Here is a 20,491-nt window from a genome sequence, read left to right as displayed (position 1 = left end):
CGTTTTACAACGCGTCCCTCTGTGGGGACTCAAACCCAGGGAATAAAATCTCCTGGACCACCAAACCACATGTAACAATGCTCAGATCGGATAGTGTTTTAGATTTGGGGGGGGGGGAGTCCTGCCTAACTTGTTTGGGCTGGTTCTGGAGGGGGTTGCTTGTGGTTTTGACCTTCTTGTATCAAATGGATTAGAAGCCTCCCGCACCCCTCAGCCCTGTGACTCAGAAGAAATCACTGCACACCACAGGGCTTGGTTGAGTGTAAACCTAGGTAGAATCCCCCCCCCCCCGCCAATGCCTCTGAAGACTCTCTGCTTTTTTCAATGGGGCTGTGTTTCAGATTAGTAAGAATTGGAGCCTTGCAGAATTCAAAAGCCTGTGGGGGGGAGGAGATTGACAGGGAGAGAGAGAGAGAGAGAGAAGGAGAGGGAGGGAGAGGCAAGGAGAGAGGGAGAGGGAGAGAAATGGACAGAGTGGGAGGGGGATGGAAAGAGAGGAAGGGAGGGGGAGAGAGGGAGAGTGAAAGGGCTGGAGAGAAGGGGGAAAGAGAGAGAGAGAAAGGGAGGGAGAAGGAGAAAGAGGGAGAGGGAAAGAGCGGGAGAGAGAGGGCGGGAGAGAGGGGGAAAGGGAGAAGGAAAGAAAAGGGGAGAGGGAGAGAGAGGGAGAGGCAAGGAGAGAGGGAGAGAGAGAAAGGGGGAGAAAGAGGGAGGAGAGAGGGAGAGAGAGAGAAATGGACAGTGGGGCAGAGAGGGAGGGGGATGGAAAGAGTGGGGGGAGGGGGGAGAGGGAGCGAGGGAGGGAGAGGGAGGGAGAGTGAAAGGGATGGAGAGAAGGGGAAAGAGAGAGAGAGAAAGGGAGGGAGGGAGAAGGAGAGAGAAAGGGGGAGAGGGAGAGGGAAAGAGGGGGAGAGAGAAAGGGCGGGAGAGTGGGGGAAAGCAAGGGAGGGAGGGAGAAAGGGCTGGAGAGAAGGGAGAGGGAGAGAAAAGGGGAGAGGGAGAGAGAGGTAGAGATAGAAAGGGGTAAGGGAGAGAGAGAGAAAGGGTGGGAGGGAGAGGGAGGGAGGGAGAAAGGGGAGAGGGAGAAAGGGGCAGAGGGAGAGGGAGAGAGAAAGGGGGAGAGGGAAATAGGGGACAGAGAAAGGGCGGGAGAGAGGGGGAAAGGGAGAGAGAGCAAGGGAGTGAGGGAGGGAGAAAGGGCTGGAGAGAAGAGGGAAAGGGAGAAGGAGAGAAAGGGGAAGGGAGAGAGAGAAAGGGTGGGAGGGAGAGGGAGAGAGAAATGGGAGAGGGAGAAAGGGCTAAAGGGAGAGGGAGAGAAAGGGGGAGAGGGAGAGGGAGAGAGAGAGAACATCCTTCCTGCATTGAAGCTGTGGACACAGATCTACAGTATGTCTCGTGCTCCCTTTTGACATGAAATATCCTAATGTTGGCTAATGATAAACCGCCTTCTCCAGCCATTGAAAATCCTTCTGTTCTCCCCCAAATCCCCAGCTTAAAAAAAATACACACTCATACAGACACACATCTACATAAACATCTCCTCTGTCTTCTCCCTTACAGGAGGACTTTTCATGAGAAACACTGTCCAGGAACACAGCGCATTCCGATTTGCGGTGCAGTTGTACAACACCAACCAGAATTTCACCGAAAAGCCCTTCCATTTGAACTACCATGTGGATCACCTGGATTCTTCCAACAGTTTTTCGGTGACCAACGCATGTAAGTAGCCGGCTGTATTTTTCTTCACAATTCCACCTCCCTGCTTAAGTTTCCCACCCTCTTCCTCTCCCTCCATCTGGTCTCCTTCCCCCTCTTTCTGCCCCCCATACCCAAGGCTGCGGCACGCTCAATCGGAGGCTGTGTTGTTGTTGTTGTTGTTGTTGCAACAACAGACCAACTTAAGGAGAAATTCATTTATTTTGCAGGGCCTTCCTGTGTGGCCTTTATGACAAAATGGGTTGATTCTCACAGGCTGAACGTGGACCGTTTTCTCTTCCTTCCCCAGAAGCCGTTGAAAGACCGAGACAAATAGCAATAATATAAAAAAAGGGGACACATATGTTCATTGTTGGGGTTTATATAAATGGATGTGCCGCGTTGGCAGGGGGCATTATTTTACAAATAATACGTTTGGAGAAACCAATGTAAAGGCTGTTGTTTGAAGTGACCTTGGGATGACACAGGGAGAATGGATGTTTGCCCCTTTTCTGCTTTAAAATAGCTTTTCTACTCGCAGAGAATGTGTGTTTGTGTGTGTGTGTTGTGTGTACATTTGCTTGTGTGTGTGTGTGTGTGTGTGTGTGTGTGTGTGTGAGAGGGAGAGAGAGAGAGAGGGAGAGAGAGAGAGAGAGAGAGAAACAGTGAGAAGGCTGTGTAAACTGATGGATGCCCTAGAGACTGGAGGGCAGGGAGAGAAATGGTGTAGAAAGCTTGATGGGGTGGAAAGGAAGAAAAAAATTAGCACCGCAGATGTATACTCAGTTCCCCCCCCCCTTCTTTTTTTATGTCTTCTGTTTTGCATTCTTTCTGAGCAATAAGAAAAAAGAAGGGATACAGCAGGATTAAGGAAAAATGAGACATTTTCTTACTTGCAATCCTAAATTGCATTAACAGAGGGATACAATCCAGATCAAGGGAAGTGCTAATACCACTCTATAAAGCCTTAGTAAAACTACACCTACAGTACTGCATCCAGTTTTGGTCACCACGCTATAAACAAAAGATGTGGAGACTCTGGAAAGAGTGCAGAGAAGAACAACCAGGATGATTAGCGGGCTGGAGGCTAAAACATACAATGAATGGTTGCAGGAACTGGGCATGGCTAGTCTAGTGAAGAGAAGGACCAGGGGAGACATGATAGCAGTGTTCCAATATTTGAGGGGCTGCCACAGAGAGGAAGGAGTCAAGCTATTTTCCAAATCACCTGAAGGCCATACAAGAAATAATGGATGGAAACTGAACAAGGAGAGATTCAACCTAAAAATAAGGAGAAAATTTCTGACAGTGAGAACAATCAACCCATGGAAAAGAAGTTGCCTTCGGAAGTTGTGGGAGCTTCATCCCTGGAGGCTTTCAAGAAGAGATTGGAAGGCCATTGGTCAGAAATGGTGTAGTGTCTCCTGCTTGGGCAGGGGGTTGGACTAGATGGCCTACAAGGTCCCTTCCGATTCTGTTAATCTAATCCAAATGTAATCTAAATCTAAAAACAGATCCATTGACATTTTATATATACTGCAACGGATACTTCAAATCTGATCAGGAATGTCCCATCAGTGTTAGGATATGTTTTTATTGGGGAGCAGGAATATTGATACTGATATGGCTTGTATCTTAGGGCCAAAGGCTGGGGTCTCTTAGATGGGGCCCAGTCAACTTGAGAATGAGAGATGATGGATAAGCAGTAAATGAAGTCAGTTTACTCTGGAAAGAGTTCGAAGAAGAGCAACAAAGATGATTAGGGGACTGAAGGCCAAAACATACGAAGAACGGTTGCTGGAACTGGCTATGTCTAGTTTGATGAAAAGAAAGACTAGGGGTGACATGATAGCAGTCTTCCAAAATCTCAGGGGCTGCCCCAAAGAAGAAGGGGGTCAACCTATTCTCCAAAGCCCTTGAGGGCAGGACAAGAAGCAATGGATGGAAATTAATCAAGGAGAGAAGCAAACTAAGGAGAAATGTCCCGACAGTGAAAAAATCAGCGGGGACCGCGGGCATTCAGAGGTTGTCGGTGCTCCATCACTGGAGGCTTTTTAACAAGAGATAGGACAGCCGTTTGTCTGGAATGGTACCGGATCTCCTCCTTGAGCGAGGGGTTGGACTAGAAGACCTCCAAGGTCCCTTCCAACTCAGCACTGGGCTAAGGTGTCTATGTGCACTCATGCTGGTCAATGCAGCATCGTTCCCTCCAGTCATGTGAATGAACAGACACCCATCTTAGCAGATGGATAGACCTTAGCCTAGAGATGGTTGCAAATCCCAGTTCTTTTTTTTTTTTAATAAGATTTTATTGGTAAAACGAAAATACACCATCCATAACTTGTAAAAAACAATACAACTACATTTCGAGATATTCCCATACTATCAAATCATATAAACATCAAAGGTTAGGTACCTTATTCCTTCCCTCCCTCTTCTCTTCCCTCATTTCTTCTTTTCCATATCCTTTTCTTCCCTCCTCCCCTTACTTCCTTCTCCCCTGCCTTCCCTCCTTTCTTTTCTCCTTTCCTCCTTTCCTTCCCCCTCCTTTCCCTCCCTCGATCCCCCCTCCTTCTCACATACCTTCCCTCCTTCCCTTCCTCTTTCCCTCCTCCTTTCTTTTCTCTTAATCTCCCTCCTTTCCTCCCTCCTTCCTTCCTTCCTTTCAACACTCCTTCTCTCTTTCTTTCCCTCCCTCTTTCCCTCTTTACTACCCTCTCCTCTTCCCTCCCTCCTTCCTCCCCCAGTTTCTTCTCTTTCTTCTCTCCTTCTTTCTTCCCACCTTCTTTCCCTTCTCTTCTTTCTCTTCCTCCTCTTTATCCTTCCCCCCTTCTTCTGCCTTTCCTATTCCTCTCCTTTCTCCTCTCCATCCTGACTTCCCTACTGTCCTCCTTCCCTCCCCTCTAACCTTTGTTACATTTACATATTTTCCTCTGCTGAGGACAACCTGGTTCTCTTTTCCTAGTTCTATTGAATTGCTTCGCTTGTAAGGATTTACAGGCATGCACATAGTATATAAACATACACCTTCTTGCAAGTTACACCACTGTGTGGTTGACCAGTAGATCAGGCCGGCCCGTTTTCACAGCCTTGCTCCAAACAGCCAAACTTTGCTTCGGAAGCCAAGAATAGAAGATTCCCCGAAATCTTTGCCCTCTTGAAATAAATTTTAAATTTAAATTAAACAGGATGACACTTATATTTTTTTCCCCTTCTTCCCAGTAGCAATTGGGTTGTCCCCATGACACCAGTGTCCCACTCCAAGATAGGCTAAGGTTTAATACGACTTGTCTGAATATTGCTCAATATTGGGAATTTGAAAGTCAATCTCCAATCTCTCGTGGCGCCTCTATTGACTAAAGGTAGCCCTCAATCATTCACTTAATGTCCAAAGTTATGACTGTGTTGAAAAAAAGCGGCTTACACTTTGTGGCATCCCTGAAATCACATGGTCAAAATTCAAGAGTGAGAGGGGGGAGGTAAAGAAGGAGATAGAGAGAGAGAGAGAGAGAAGGGAGGTAAAGAAGGAGAGAGAAAGAGAGTGGAAGAGAGCGATAGAGGGGGAGGGGGAGAGAGAGGGAGAGAGATGAAAGAGAGGGGGAGGGAAAGGGGGAGAGAGATGAAGAGAGAGGGGGAGAGGGAGGGAGAGGGGGAGAGGGAGAGAGGGAGAGGGGGTAGAGAGAGAGGGAGGGAGAGATGGGGTAGAGAGGGAGAGATAGGAGGAGAGAGGGAGAGGGAGGGAGAGGGGGGGAGAGAGAGTTGGAGAGATGGGATAGAGAGGCAGAGATAGGAGGAAGGAGAGGGAGGGAGGGAGGGAGGGAAGGAGACCATTAAGATATTCAACACAAATTATATCTATATTTGGAGTTTGATGAGACCAGGCAAAGATTCAATCCAGAGATCCTTTTTAAATGAGATTTGGTTGGACAGCCAACTCAAATAGAACTTCTGGATTGCATTGGCTCAGATGAGATGTGACCAAATCACATCTGAACTTCAAAGGCTTTTGTCTCTAGGGACAAAAACCTTCCCCCTCTGGAATTTCTTTATAAGATGGAATCAACCTAATTTGAAGCCTGCAGTCAATTCGTTTTTCCAAATGCCTGTGGATTTACATCGTCCGGGCTTGCTTGGGAGTAAAAACATAATGAATAAAACTTCTTACAATCTAATGCCTCCTAGATATACACCCCAAGAAGACCTTCCAGAAGATTCTGGACCTCCTAACCCATCAGCCACTCTTTTGAATGACCTTTCTGAGTCATATATATATAGAATTGTGTTTCTCAGTTTGGAGATATATATATATATATATATATAGCTAAGCTCTCTCCAAACTGAGAAACACAATTCTTGAAACTAGCAAGGTTATTTTGGCCCCTCGAATCAAAGCATCTCATGAATTGTAGGGCAGTGGAAATACGACAATAATCAATAACCATTTGCGGCCTTTCCTTGATATTCTAAATTAAATTCTCTGCCATCTAATCCCAATCCAATCCTGGCAAATTTGTTATTAGCCAATCTTAGGGAGAAGCAATACTCTGAAGCTGCAATACTTTCAACAGCTACTCAGTTTGAAACCGAGAGATATTTATACAGGGTCAATCAAGCTGAAATTGAGCTGTATTATATTTATATACTCAGCAGTGTTTGGTGACTTACTGGGACAATGATTTCGCCTTCCTTGCTCTGTGTGGCCTCAGTAAAAATAATAATAATAATAATAACACAGATACACGAAATTGAAACTTGAACCTTGCTTGGCTTACAATCCCTGTGTGTTACATCTAAAGCCACAGCGCATTTACTCAGAGTGACTTAGAAGAGTGATGAGAAAGTTTGGCAAGGGTGAACATGCGGTGGGAACCTAGCCCATCTGATTTATTCGTGGTTAAGTGGATTGTGGGAATCCAGAAAATGGGTTCATCCGATCCCATTTGTCTTAAACAGAAAAACACAAAACAAAACAAAAAATAGAATAAAGTTGGAAAGGGACCTTGGAGGTCTTCTAGTCCAACCCCTGCTTAGGAAGGAAACCTTACACCACTTCAGACAAATGGTCATCCAATCTCTTCTTAAAAATTTCCAGTGTTGGAGCATATAAAACATCTGGAGGCAAGCTGTTCCGCTGATTCATTGTTCTAACTGTCAGGGAATTTCTCCTTAGTTCTAGGTTGCTTCTCTTCGTGATTAGTTTCCACCCATTGCTTCTTGTCCTGCCTTCAGGTGCTTTGGAGAACAGCTTGACTCCCTCTTCTTTGCGGCAACCCCTGAGATATTGGAACATTGCTATCAGGTCTCCCCTGGTCCTTGTTTTCATCAGACTAGACATACCCAGTTGAATGTATGTTTTAGCCTCAGGTCCCCTCCTCATCTTCATTTCTCCTCTCTGCACTCTTTCTAGAGTCTCCACATCTTTTTTACATCGTGGTGACCAAATGTGTGCGTTGTGAACACAGCTATTGGGTTTGAATTCAGAATTGTGTTAGTGTATGTGGATTGCGTGTCTTGGTCTTATTGTTATTTTGTTCACCTGAATACGCAGGCTGGGAATGGTCCCTCACTTATTTCTCTTGGGCTGATGTTGCAATGGCCACATCTGGAAACCTTTGAAGGCCACCGTAGACCTTCTCCTCCACCAGTGGAGCCTCATCTACTCGGCTGAGGGTTCTGCATCTAAGATCCTAACCTTACTCTTAAGGAAGAAGGAGAGGAAGGATATTTGCTTCTGTCCTTCCCTAAAATATTGGTGGGAATCAGGGGTGGGTTTCAAATTTTTTTGGAACCTACTCTGTGGGTGTGGCCTCCTTTGTGGGAGTGGCTTGCTGGCCATGTGACCTGGTGGGAGTGGCTTGCCAGCCATGTGTTCTCTCTCTCTCTCTCTCTCTCTCTCTCTCTCTCTCTCTCTTTCCTTCCTTTTGTCTCTCTGTCCCTTTTTCTTTTTTTCTTTCATCTCTCTCACTCTTTTTCTTTCTTTTTTCTTTTATTTATTTCTTCCTTTCTTTCTCTTTCTCTCTCTCTCTGTGTCAGTCTCTGTGTGTGTGTGTGTGTGTGTGTGTGTGTGTGTGTGTGTGTCAGTGGTGGGTTTCAAAATTTTTTGGAACCTCTTCTGTAGGTGTGGCCTGCTTTCTGGGTCCACTGGTGGAACCTCTTCTAACCGGTTCAGGGATTTGACGAACCGGTTCTACCGAACTGGTGCGAACTGGTAGGAACCCACCTCTGGTGGGAATTCACCCCAAATTCTTAGTTAGCTTTGATACTTGCATTACTTTTCAAAGGTTTATTTCTCTTGTTTGCATCATAGACATCTGGGGTGCAGTTTACCTTAAACTACACCTTATTCTTATCTTTTAAGCACTTAGCACAACCTCTTTGAGATGCAGCTTGTCTGGACCTACCTACAGTTATGTATTTGAAACTCAACTTTTCTTTCTCTGATTTGAAGACAGCAGCATAAACCCTGTAGGACAAATAGCTTTGATTTGAATAGCGAGTGGCAAATGCAATTTAAATTGGTGCCTATTAAAATACAGCATTCTGGTTCATCTCTAGCTGTAGGCTATGCCTCTTCTCTACGTTCTACTGGGATAATCTCTCCTTGAAGAGCTACACAGCTACATTTCCTTAATCGGAGGAATCCATAGATTATTATAATTTGCCGATAATCCAGGGTCCCGGAAACAGCAGTAATCACCAACCTTTAATGTGGTGTTTAATCATGGTGATGTATTAAAATGGGCATCTATTGTTATTATTAAGGAACCCGTGTCTGACAAATGTGGAATACAACATCATCATCTATGACTGTCATGGCGAACCTGTGGCACACCAGGTGGCACACAAAGCCCTCTCTGTGGACACATGCACTATCACCAGCTGCCCTTCCAGTGTCCAGTGCATGAATGCATGATGGCCAGCTGGTCTTTGCGTGTGCTGGAGTGCCGAAAAGGTTTTCCATCACTGATATATGACCCTTGGCATGCTGATGAGAGTTAGGAACACTAATCAAGCCACCTAAAAATAAGGACAACAGAACAATTCATCGGTGGAATGACTTGCCTCCAGAAGTTGTGGGTGCTCCATCCCTGGAGGTTTTCAAGAAGAGAGTGGACAACCATTTGCCCACATAGATATGGTGTCTCCTGCTTGAGTAGGGTGGTTGGATTAGAAGACCTCCAAGGTCCCTTCCAAGTCTGTTGTTCTGTTATTTAGAAGGTCACTAGTAGAAGACTCGTAGAAGTCTTCTGCTGGACGAGATCAGAGAGAAGCTATCCTATTATCCTCTTTTTCAGGCTGGGGCCAGATGAATTTCCCCAAGAAGGCTTAGCTCCAAGGCTTACGCCTTGCGAAGTGGCCCTGTTGTTTTATTTAAATGTTCTTTGTATTTGTAGGTCCAATGCTTTGACTAGGCAACTGTCAGGATTCCAAGTAATACACCCATAATGAACAAAGCTCCAAAGAAGGTAGATTCCTCAAAGAACAGTTTATCTGGATAAATCATATTGGCACAAGCTGGTGAAAACAGACTCTGAATGTTCCTGTTGTTTTCATCTAATTAAAAGTAACAGTTTTCTCCCTTCCCCAAACTATCAGTCACACGGTCCAATCAGGTTCCGTCTGGTTGCCTGGTAACATCACTCCTCCTCTCTCTTGCCACCTGTGGGAATGTCCTTGGTTCCCAGGAGAAAGTATTTTGTTTTGGCTACAAAACAACCCAGCTATCTCTATTCGGCCCTCCCTATCCCTCAGCTCCAATGTGACCACACTTGGAGCCTCAAAATGGCCTCGGTCAGGTCAGCTTCAGGGTTGACAGCAACTCCTCCTAGATCAATGTGATTGTTAGAACTGCCACCTGTTTTCCATGCTCAAATTAGTCAGCCTTGTATGGCAGTGAATGCCCTAATTCTTTGGGAGGAAGTTGACATTTTTATCCATTTGGCAATAACTCCTCGTCTGATGAATGGATTTAAAGCAGATGGGGCCCAGTTCTAACTTTTTGGGAGCAAGTAGAAAACAGCCACGAATTATCTCTGCCCCAATCCTTTCCCACCCTACAGTACTTGATGCCCTACAGCATCTGTTGGCCAAGGGCATAAAAGGAAGGTTGAGAACGGTGATCTTCTTGGGGTACAAACTTGCATGATGATATATACCGTATTGTTCGGAGTATAAGACGTACCAAGATTTTGAAGAGGCAAATTTAAAAAAATGTTTTGCACTCTGCAGACCTCCCGAAAACGGCCCATTTTTCATGAAGACGGGTCCATTTTTGTTGAAAAAAGGGCACGCAGAGCCTTTAGGAGGCTTGTAGAGTGCTCCTGGGACCTGGGAAGACAAAAATGAGCAAAAAATGGGACATTTTTCATTCATTTTTGCCTTCCCCAGGCCCCATGAGCACTCTCCAAGCCTCCTAAAGGCTTTGCACAGCCATTGTTGCAAAGGGGGTTTCGTCAGGCCAAAAATGCTGTATTCAGTGTATAAGACGCACCCAGATTTCCATCCTCTTTTTTGAGGGAAAAGGGTGCATCTTATACTCCGGAAAATACGGTATATTATAGATCTATGATGGCAAACCTATGGCACGTGTGCCAGAGGTGGCACGCAGATCCCTCTCGGTGGGCATGCCTGCCATCGCCAACTGCTCTTCTGGTTTCTGGCCAGCTGGTCTTCACGGGTGCTGGAGCATGGAAAACGCCGCAAAATGCCCCCCAAAACAGGTATGTGCATCGGTGAGCGGGTCTTCAGGTTTCCAGCATTCTGGTGCACGCACATGCATGTCCATGCGTGAGCATTCTGGATTGGGCACTTGGTACCCAAAAGGTTCACCATCACTGTTATTGATGGTGAGTGATGGTAGACACGTTATTTGTGGGCCTGGATATGGAATATTTCAGATTGTGCAGCTGCAGTTAAATGATCCGAATGGAAGCTACTTGTGCCAAGCCTGGCAGCAATTTTGAACCTTTAGGAGATGTATTTATAGTCATATGCCAAGGTTGATGCCCTACCTTTCTGCAAATGAGCCAGCAGTTGCCAATTCTGATGGGTTAATTCAACTTATGATTTTATGTATTTATTTGTATCTCTCCTGCCTGCATTATTTTTACAAATAAGGTGGTGTATATGTTCAACACACCTTCTTCTCCATGTCCCCCATAGGACCAACCCTTGATGTGAGTTGGGCTAGTTTTCATGCTTAAGGCAGGACTAGAATTCACCATCTCCTGGTGACTGGCCCAAGATTACCCAAACAACTTTCATAGGTAAAGGGGGACTAGAACTCACAGTCTCCTGGTGATTGGCCCAAAATCACCCAGCTGGCTTTCATGCCTAAGGTGGGACTAGAACTTAAAGTCTCCCAGTGATTGGACCAAGGCCACCCAGCTAGTTTTCATCCTTAAGGCAGGACTAGAATTCACCATCTCCTGGTGACTGAACTCAAGCAACTTTCCTACCTAAATGGGGACTAGAACTCACAGTCTCCTGGCGATTGGCCCAAAATCACTCAGCAGGCTAAGGTGGGATCAGAATTCACCATCTCCTAGTGATTGGACTAAGGTCACCCATCTAGTTTTCACCCTTAAGGCAGGACTAGAATTCACCGTCTCTTGGTGATTGGGCCAAAGTCACCCATCTAGGCTTTCATGACTAAGATGGGATTTGAACTCACGGTCTCTTGCTTTCTAGCCTGGCGCCTTAACCCCTAGATTGAACTGGCTCTCTACCGATGTTTTTTCTTCTCATGGTCAAGTAGCTTCTTATCATTCCTCAAGGATTGTTTCCAATGTGCCTGAGATTTGCAACCAATAGATGATTTAATAGTCGTTGCTTGTTGATACATGTTGACCTTAAACTTTCCTAGGGAACTCTGGGGCTTGTGTGTCAGAGTTTAGAAGGCCAAGAATCTCCTGTTGAACCATCCATTAACATCTGAGATGAACTTGCGTATCTTGGCCTTTCCTACATGTTCTACTGGGATAATCCTTCCTTGGACAACTAGGCAGCTACAGTATGTTCCCTTAATCTGAGCAATCCATAAATTATTACAATTTGCCAACAATCCGTTAACATCTTACCCATTAACATCTCGAGATGGGAAATGGGTGAATTACAAAAGCTGCATAGAATGAACCCAAGTTTTTATCGTTGTGAACAATCTGATAAATTTGCTGCTTGAGGTGCAGGTAGGTGGACCCAGCCTGATCCCAGGTAGAAAAAACTCAATAGATGACAGTTGAATCTTTCTTCCGCTCCGATGGTGGGATAGCAAGCAACTTCTGCTGAATCTAAGGGAGAAATTAATGTATTTTTCTGCGCCTTACCAATCCTCCTACTGCATAAATCAGTCTCTATCAGTTGACTATCCTTCAATATGGAAAGGTGCATGTTGCTGGCACAATGGGGTTGACCTCTTGAAGTGACTTTTATTGGTGCTTCAGTGGTGCTTTTCTAGCTTTAATCCTTGTTCAGTTGACCCCAATTGCATTGGGGTTCTATTCTTGGTTACCACCCAGAATTCCTTTAGTTGATGGACATCCTTATACATTTGTCAAATAAAAAAAACAGTTTCAACCGAGATTCAAGAAACACAGATCAATTCTGGAATCCGGAAGACAGAAAATGAAGGAGGTGTTGGTTTCAGGAAGGTTAAGCTAAAAAAAAAACAAATTAAAATTTTATCTTAAGAATGTTTTCTAAGATTGAATTCACCCACGATGTCAGCTCAAGGAAGGATGTTGGTTTTAGCCATGGCTGCGATGGTGCAAATCCAGCTTTTGTTCAACCGTGCCCTATGGAACCCACAGTGGTGGTTTAGTCCCCAACATTTGGCTTTGGATTTCGGGCGAACTGATCCTTGTTGTCTCGGAAAGAAAACTTCCCTCCAGTCTGTTGTAACCTGGGACACTTCTGAAGTAGGACCATTTTGACAAAGGCAGAGTAAGAAAACTTTGGAGGCTGGGAAAAACAACAACAACCCAACAGTGGCGCAGTGGTTAGAGTGCGGTACTGCAGGCTACTTCGGCTGACTCCTTGCAATTAGGCAGTTCAAATCTCACCAGGCTCAAGGTTGACTCAGCCTTCCCTCCTTCTGAGATGGGTAAAATGAGGAACCAAATTGTTGGGACAATATGTTGATTCTGTAAACTGCTTAGAGAGGGCTGTAAAGCCCTGTGAAGCAGTATATAAGTGCTCTTGCTCCTTCCTTTTTTCCTTCCTTCCTTCCTTCCTTCCTTCCTTCCTTCCTTCCTTCCTTCCTTCCTTCCTTTCCAGTGGTTAGAATGCAGTAATGCAGACTAATTCTGCCCACTGCCAGCAGTTCAATCCTGACCAACTCAAGGTTGACTCAGCCTTCCTTCCTTCTGAGGTGGGTAAAATGAGGACCCAAATTGTTGGGGGCAATATGTTGATTCTGTAAACTGCTTAGAGAGGGCTGTAAAGCCCTGTAAAGCGGTATATAAGTCTGAGTGCTATTATTATTATTATACTTGATTCATTAAACATGAAACTCAGTCAACTTAACATTCAAAATGCATCACAAATACCATTGACTGGTGCTAATGATTGATAAAGGTTGCTGCCAGCGTCCTAGGTATCAACCAAGGACCCTCTTAAAATATAAGTGCTCTTCCTCCTTCCTTCCTTCCTTCCTTCCTTCCTTCCTTCCTTCCTTTCCAGTGGTTAGAATGCAGTATTGCAGACTAATTCTGCCCACTGCCAGCAGTTCAATCCTGACCGGCTCAAGGTTGACTCAGCCTTCCCTCCTTCTGAGGTGGGTAAAATGAGGACCCAAATTGTTGGGGGCAATATGTTGATTCTGTAAACAGCTTAGAGAGGGCTGTAAAGCCCTGTAAAGCAGTATATAAGTCTAAGTGCTATTATTATACTTGATTCATTAAACATGAAACTCGGTCAACTGAACATTCAAAAACGCATCACAAAAACCATTGACTGGTGCTAATGATTGATACGGGTTGCTGCCAGTGTCCTAGGTATCAACCAAGGACCCTCTTAAAATATAAGTGCTCTTCCTCCTTCCTTCCTTCCTTCCTTCCTTCCTTCCTTCCTTCCTTCCTTCCTTCCTTCCTTCCTTTCTTTCCAGTGATTAGAATGCAGTATTGCAGACTAATTCTGCCCACTGCCAGCAGTTCAATCCTGACCGGCTCAAGGTTGACTCAGCCTTCCCTCCTTCTGAGGTGGGTAAAATGAGGACCCAAATTGTTGGGGGCAATATGTTGATTCTGTAAACAGCTTAGAGAGGGCTGTAAAGCCCTGTAAAGCGGTATATAAGTCTGAGTGCTATTATTATACTTGATTCATTAAACATGAAACTCGGTCAACTGAACATTCAAAAACGCATCACAAAAACCATTGACTGGTGCTAATGATTGATACGGGTTGCTGCCAGCGTCCTAGGTATCAACCAAGGACCCTCTTAAAATATAAGTGCTCTTCCTCCTTCCTTCCTTCCTTCCTTCCTTCCTTCCTTCCTTCCTTCCTTCCTTCCTTCCTTTCTTTCCAGTGGTTAGAATGCAGTATTGCAGACTAATTCTGCCCACTGCCAGCAGTTCAATCCTGACCGGCTCAAGGTTGACTCAGCCTTCCCTCCTTCTGAGGTGGGTAAAATGAGGACCCAAATTGTTGGGGGCAATATGTTGATTCTGTAAACAGCTTAGAGAGGGCTGTAAAGCCCTGTAAAGCAGTATATAAGTCTAAGTGCTATTATTATACTTGATTCATTAAACATGAAACTCGGTCAACTGAACATTCAAAAACGCATCACAAAAACCATTGACTGGTGCTAATGATTGATACGGGTTGCTGCCAGCGTCCTAGGTATCAACCAAGGACCTTCTTAAAATATACAATGTTCTGAGTAGCGCAGTTTTTTGCAGTTCTGCTGGTGTTATTGCAGGAAGCTGCAATTTGTTGATGTATCTCATAAAATTCTTGGACATGGTACCAAGTGCCCCGATGACAATGGGTATCACAGTGACATGTTTCATCCATAATCAGGTAGTTTCAATGGCCAGGTTACAGTATTTCGTGATTCGTTGTTGTTGTTGTTGTTGTTATTATTATTGCGTGGTGAATCTTTGGTGAGATTCACAGCCTTTGGGGCTGGTTGGTAGCTCAACAGCTCGAGTCCTAACCAAGGACCTAGGAATGATGATGATGATGATGATGATGATGATGATGATGATAAAACACATTCTTTTCCTCAGTCTCTGCAATGCTCCATCCTATCTCAGCTGTTCATGCTCACGCTGATGTTTTCCCCTATTTTGGGAGACGTGACGGACAAGCAGAAATGATTTTTAAAAAAGACCCCTGGTTGGGTGTCTCCCCTCCCCCCCCATTTGTAGGTGATTTAGAAGTTAGTGTTCTCTGCAGACTCAAGCTTTTTTGTGGTCTTTTCGGGGACGTAAAGAGGAACCATCGATGAACACAAGGAGCTAACTTGCTTTATAAGCCCCCAACCTGTGTAACCGAAGGCTGAGCCAGCAGGTGGAGGGTGCTGAGACATTGCGGGGGTTTTTGGTCTCACGCAGCGGAGCGAGACCCCGTTTGCTTGGAATATGTTGCAACAGGGCAGCTTAAACGTCCAACTTTATCACTGGCGGGTTCTCCATCTAATTTCCCCTCTTCCTTTTTCCCCCCACGGATTTAAATGAACTCCTCCATCAGCCTCGGGTACCATGCAGGTTTGAATGGATGCTTTCAAGTTCTCGGTTGCCGCTGCTGATCTCTTTCTAGTTTGCGACTGGAGTCTACTCTCCCCTATTCCTGAAGCCACTGCAGTGTCAGCTCATTAGCAAACACATCACATATTTCTCTCTCTCTTTCTCTCCCCCCCTTCTGCACTGTCATTGCAAAAAAAAAAAGGGGGGGAAGCTGTTGTACACCTTTAAGGCCAAGAATCGGACAGTTAGATCACGTATTATTTACAGGGAATGTTTAGAAAAGCCGGTGTAAAGCTTGAGTGGCTAATTCCTCTCCCCCCCCTTAAGAATCGAACTGCAAAAGGGACGGTTCCTTTGAGCGAAATATACAAGCCACAAAGCTTGGGGAGGGGGGGGGTGGCAAAAGGAGAAGAAGGAGGCAGCCAATCTTCAGTATGGCTTGGAATAGTTTTTTTCTCCGACCCGTCCTTAGTCTGGGATGCTTGTGTGTGTGTTTCTTAACACTAGACTGGCCCAGCCTGCATTCTTTGCTGTGGTTTAGTCATCTTTGCTAAGCGAAGGGAGAAGTGCCTGGTGTGTGTGTGTGTGTCTGTGTGTGTGTGTGTGTGTGTGTGTGTTTTGGTTTGCTTTGGTTGACCTGTGTCTGTTTTGCTGTGATGGGTTCTCACTGTCCTCTTCATTGGGAAGAGCTTGCCAGCATTCCGTCCCTTCCTCCGTTCTCCTTGAGGATGATTTACAATCCATCTTGCTAGGGTAAAGATTGTAGGAAGGACGGACGTAGGAAAAACTCTGCAGCTCTCCGTGGCAGAGACGGGGTTTTAGGCACTCCATCCACGCTAGGCTGGTGAACCAAGAGAGCGATTTATCTCCTGGCACGCTTTGTCCCACGCATCTCCCGCACTGCTTGTTGCTGCAGTACGAATCTTTCTTCCTGGCAGTGGACAAACAGCTCCTTCCCGTACCTCTGGCTCCCCCCTGGCAAAAGGATGGCAGTGCTTAAATTGGCCGGTTTACTACTTTCAAAGGGATGCGGTGGCTCCGTGGCTAAGATGCTGAGCTTGTCGATCAGAAAGGTCAGCGGTTTGAATCCCTAGCGCCGCATAATGGAGGGAGCTCCCATTATTTATCCCAGCTTCTATCAACCTAGCAGTTCGAAAGCATATAAAAATGCAAGTAGAAAACTAGGGAACACCTTTGGTGGGAAGGGAACAGTGTTCCATGCGCCTTTGGCGTTTAGTCATGCCGGCCACATAACCACGGAGACGTCTTCGGACAGCGCTGGCTCTTCGGCTTTGAAACGGAGATGAGCAACGCCCCCTAGAGTTGGCATTGACTGGCACATATGTGTGAACCTTTATCTTTACTGCTTTCTCTTGTGGACAGCTTCGCATGGAATAAAAGGAGAGGGGAAGTAGGGTTAACAAGCCAAGAAGCAAATTGATTGGGAGCAGTTGCCTTCTTCGAATCCCTATGAGTTGTTCAAAGACTTTGTTGATATCCGTCTTGCCATATCTCTAAAGTTCTCCATAAGAGAATTTTCCATTTTTTTCCCTACCTTGTTCTCCAGATATTTGACAGATTCTTTCCAACTTCTTTCTGTGGTGTTTTGGGGACCTTTTGTTGTTGAAATATGCTGTTCCTTGTCTGGTTGTGTTGTGGCCCAGCAGGAGCCATTGGAGCTGCAATCAGACTCCGATATTGAGGGACCCTATGAGTTGGCTCTGGAAGATGTGGGGAATCCTGGACAGGGTTCAGACTCCAAGCAGGGACCAGAGAGGCTGGTTGGCCACCAGGAGGCACCTGAGGCATGGAGCAGTGGTGAAAGCCAAAGGATGTGTGTCCCTGACGTCAGGCCCTGGAGCAGTAGTGAAGACTTCAGGCCCTTGAGCAGTGAGGGTGCAGAGGGAATTGGTCCCAGACACCTGGCAGAGACTGGCGGATAAGCGCTGGCAGCAATTAAGGAGACAAAGGAGATAATTGGACCAGGTGGTTGTGATTAGGCTTCTCCCAAGAGAGTATATAAGAAGAGACTTTGGGAGGAGGCTCTTTGCAGGATTCAACTATTATACTAAAGCTGGTTAAGCTCTGGTGTGTATTTCTTATCTGGGAAGTCTGGGTTTCTGCCAAAGCCTTGTCGGTGCATTAATTTATGGTGAATAAATTGTCTAGCAGTAATCTTGTGTCGGCGTGACTCACCGTAGGGAGGGGGGGTCAGAACAGGTTGTCATCCCTATGGTCCCAAAAAATCAAGATGGCAGCTCCAATAGTAGGACCAAAGCCCTACTCAATTTTGTGTGCATTCATATAAACAGGTAGGGCTTTGCTTGTGTCTTCACAGTTACTATCTTGGTTTTTTATTTATTTAATCTAATCACATCCTGCAGTCAGCCTTGCATTTATTCTTCTGACCTAGGGTTCCCCAAAAAGCATGAAATAGATTCCTGGTCCCAACAAAACCCCTTTTATTAGACTCATGTGAATTCCTCTCATTCACATTCAGCAAAGGCCTAGTAAACAGTCTTTCAAAGGTGAATTAATGAGCTCAGACCTTATCTAGCTTGGAAAGCTGCCATGGAAATATTTTCCAACCGCAGTGCTGTGCAAGGGAAGACTGGGCACAGAGTCTCTGAGATTCACGGACAGATCTTCACACTCCTGAAACAAGTCTGACAACCAAATGAACAAATTGTTTCCTGCAAAAGCCCACTCCTCTTTTATTGCCTATGGAAATAAAAGGGAATGGAAGGATTGATATTCCTTGCAGGCAGCTGGTCATTTGCATCCTTTTAGCACTATTCGGGTGACCCTGAGAACACAGATAAACCTCCAAATCCTTCAACGGCCCTCTAAAAGGATGCAAAGGACCAGCTGTCTGCAAGGAATATCAATCCTTCCATTCCCCACCATCCAGTCAGAGCTGAAGAAGCTTCTTGGATGAGAAGAGAAACGTCCTCAAAACGGGAAAAAAAACCCCACAGAAAGTCCCTACGCTTCCTGAAAAAGCACCTTTGGGACAACCATGACCTGGATGATGGAGAATCTCTACAGACTCCATTGGTAGAATGGCAGAAATGCTTCTGGAAAGTCCAGGAAGTTCTGAATACCGACAATGACTTGGTTAGACATTGCAATGCTTCAAATAACCGCAGCAATGCTTTTCCTCAGCCCAATTTTTCTCTTGTCTTTGTGCTTTGCTTTTCATCAGCAGCCAAAGAAGCCACCTCAAAAAAGAGAGTGAAAATCTGGGTGCATCTTATACACTGAATACAGCATTTTTGGCCTGCCCAAACCCCACCCCCTTTGCAAAAATGGTTGTGCATAGCCTTTAGGAGGCTTCCAGAATGCTCCTGGGGGCTGGGGAGGGCAAAAATGAGCAAAACAATGGGCTGTGTTTTGCTCATTTTTGCCCCTTCAGCCCCCCAGGAACACTCTGGAAGCCTCCTAAAGGCTTTACATGCCCTTTTTTTGTCAAAAAAACAGGCCCATTTTTGCAAAAAGCGAGGTCTGCAGAGTGCAACCCCACCCTTTTTTTTTTAGATTTGCCTCTTCAAAATCTTGGTGCATCTTATACTCTGGTGCATCTTATACTCCCCAAAATACGGTATATATCTAGGTTTCTAATATCAAAAGAGCAGCACGGTGCCAGACTTTTTCATGCTTCAAAAACATCAAACGTAGTGTTAAACTGTGACTTCAACCAGTGAGATTTTGGTCGTAGCACAAATGAGGACACCCCTAAAGAAGGTTCCCGTGGAATTAATTAGTCAGCTGAGGAGGTCTCTCACGTCTGTTCACACTGCACATTCGCTGTGTGTGCAGATAAGTAAATTGCTCACCAAAAGGAGAAGAAATCTCAACGTGTTATTCCGTGAGAGGCAGTGCCCACAAAACAGGAGCTGGTGCGATCCAGGGGTTGACAGCGAATACGTTTAAAAATAAATGTGTTCTTATAATGTTCTGATGATGATCAGTCAGTCATCCAGATGTTTGAACTGTATTTGGCATGTTGGTCCATCTATTGAGTCCCTCCCCAAGGACCTGGGTTAGGCTGATATGGTTGCTTGATGATCTTCAAGGGATCATTGCAAGATGATCTTTTGAATGAAGTTGCCTTTTGCAATTGACTGATGGTGAATTTGTCAATGCCGATGGTATTCAAGTGGTGCTCCAGATCAGAGGTGGTAATCAGCCAGTTCGCACAGGTTCGTGAACAATTTAGCTCCATTTTGTTCTGGTGGTCACTGTCTGTTGAAGGATGGTGGCTCCAAGTACCCTTTAAGGACCACAAAAATAAGGGCCAACCAAGAATTCAAGAGAGAGAATGGGGAGATGTGATAGTAATTGATAATGTCAGATCTGAGTTGCAGATAGGATGATGATGATGATGATGATGATGATGATGATGATGATGATGATGATGAACAATCGCCAATTTCTGGAAAAAATAAAACATAAAGTGGACAGTGAACAAACTTGGTTATGGTTAACAACAGGTACATTAAAGAAAGAAACAGAGTCACTAATCCTGGCTGCGCAAGAACAAGCTATCTGCACAAATGCCATTAAGGCCAAAATCGAAAAATCCTCTGATGATGCCAAATGCAGACTTTGCAAAGAAGTTGATGAAACTGTTGATCACATACTCAGCTGCTGTAAAACAATCACGGAGACTGATTACAAATTGCGGCACAATTCAGTAGCACAAATGATCCATTGGAATTTGTGCAAAAATTATAATATTAAAACAGCAACAAACTGGTGGGAACATCAGCCTGAAAAAGTCACCGAAAATGAGATGGTCAAGATCTTGTGGGATTTTCGTATACAAACGGACAAAATACTGGCGCATAATACACCAGACATCACACTGGTTGAGAAAAATAAGGTCACAATCATAGACATCGCAATACCAGGTGATAGCAGTGTCGACAAGAAGGAATATGAAAAAATCGTGAAATACCAGGACTTAAAAATCGAAATTCAATGATTATGGCACAAACCAGCAGTGGTAATTCCAGTGGGTAATCTGCACACTGGGTGCTATACCAAAAGCACTGGAATTACATTTAAAACAGTTAAAAATTGACAAAATCACCATCAGTCAAATGCAAAAA

The 20,491-nt window shown here is 45.0% G+C and overlaps 1 protein-coding gene across 1 annotated transcript in view; it reads left to right on the top strand.

The window, feature by feature from the left end:
• The first annotated feature begins 1,557 nt into the window (after positions 1 to 1,557).
• GRIA3 (glutamate ionotropic receptor AMPA type subunit 3) overlaps positions 1,558 to 20,491 on the top strand; it is a 170,454-nt gene continuing 151,520 nt past the window's right edge. The window contains 1 exon segment of the mRNA XM_032228546.1: positions 1,558 to 1,716. Coding sequence (XP_032084437.1) covers positions 1,569 to 1,716 — 148 coding nt within the window. The 5' untranslated portion in view covers positions 1,558 to 1,568.

The sequence above is a fragment of the Thamnophis elegans genome, chromosome 12 (assembly GCF_009769535.1).
Source record: "Thamnophis elegans isolate rThaEle1 chromosome 12, rThaEle1.pri, whole genome shotgun sequence".
NCBI classification, from domain to species: Eukaryota; Metazoa; Chordata; class Lepidosauria; order Squamata; family Colubridae; genus Thamnophis; species Thamnophis elegans.
The sequence above is the reverse complement of the archived record's forward strand: the minus strand, read 5'-3'. Positions and strand labels throughout refer to the sequence as shown.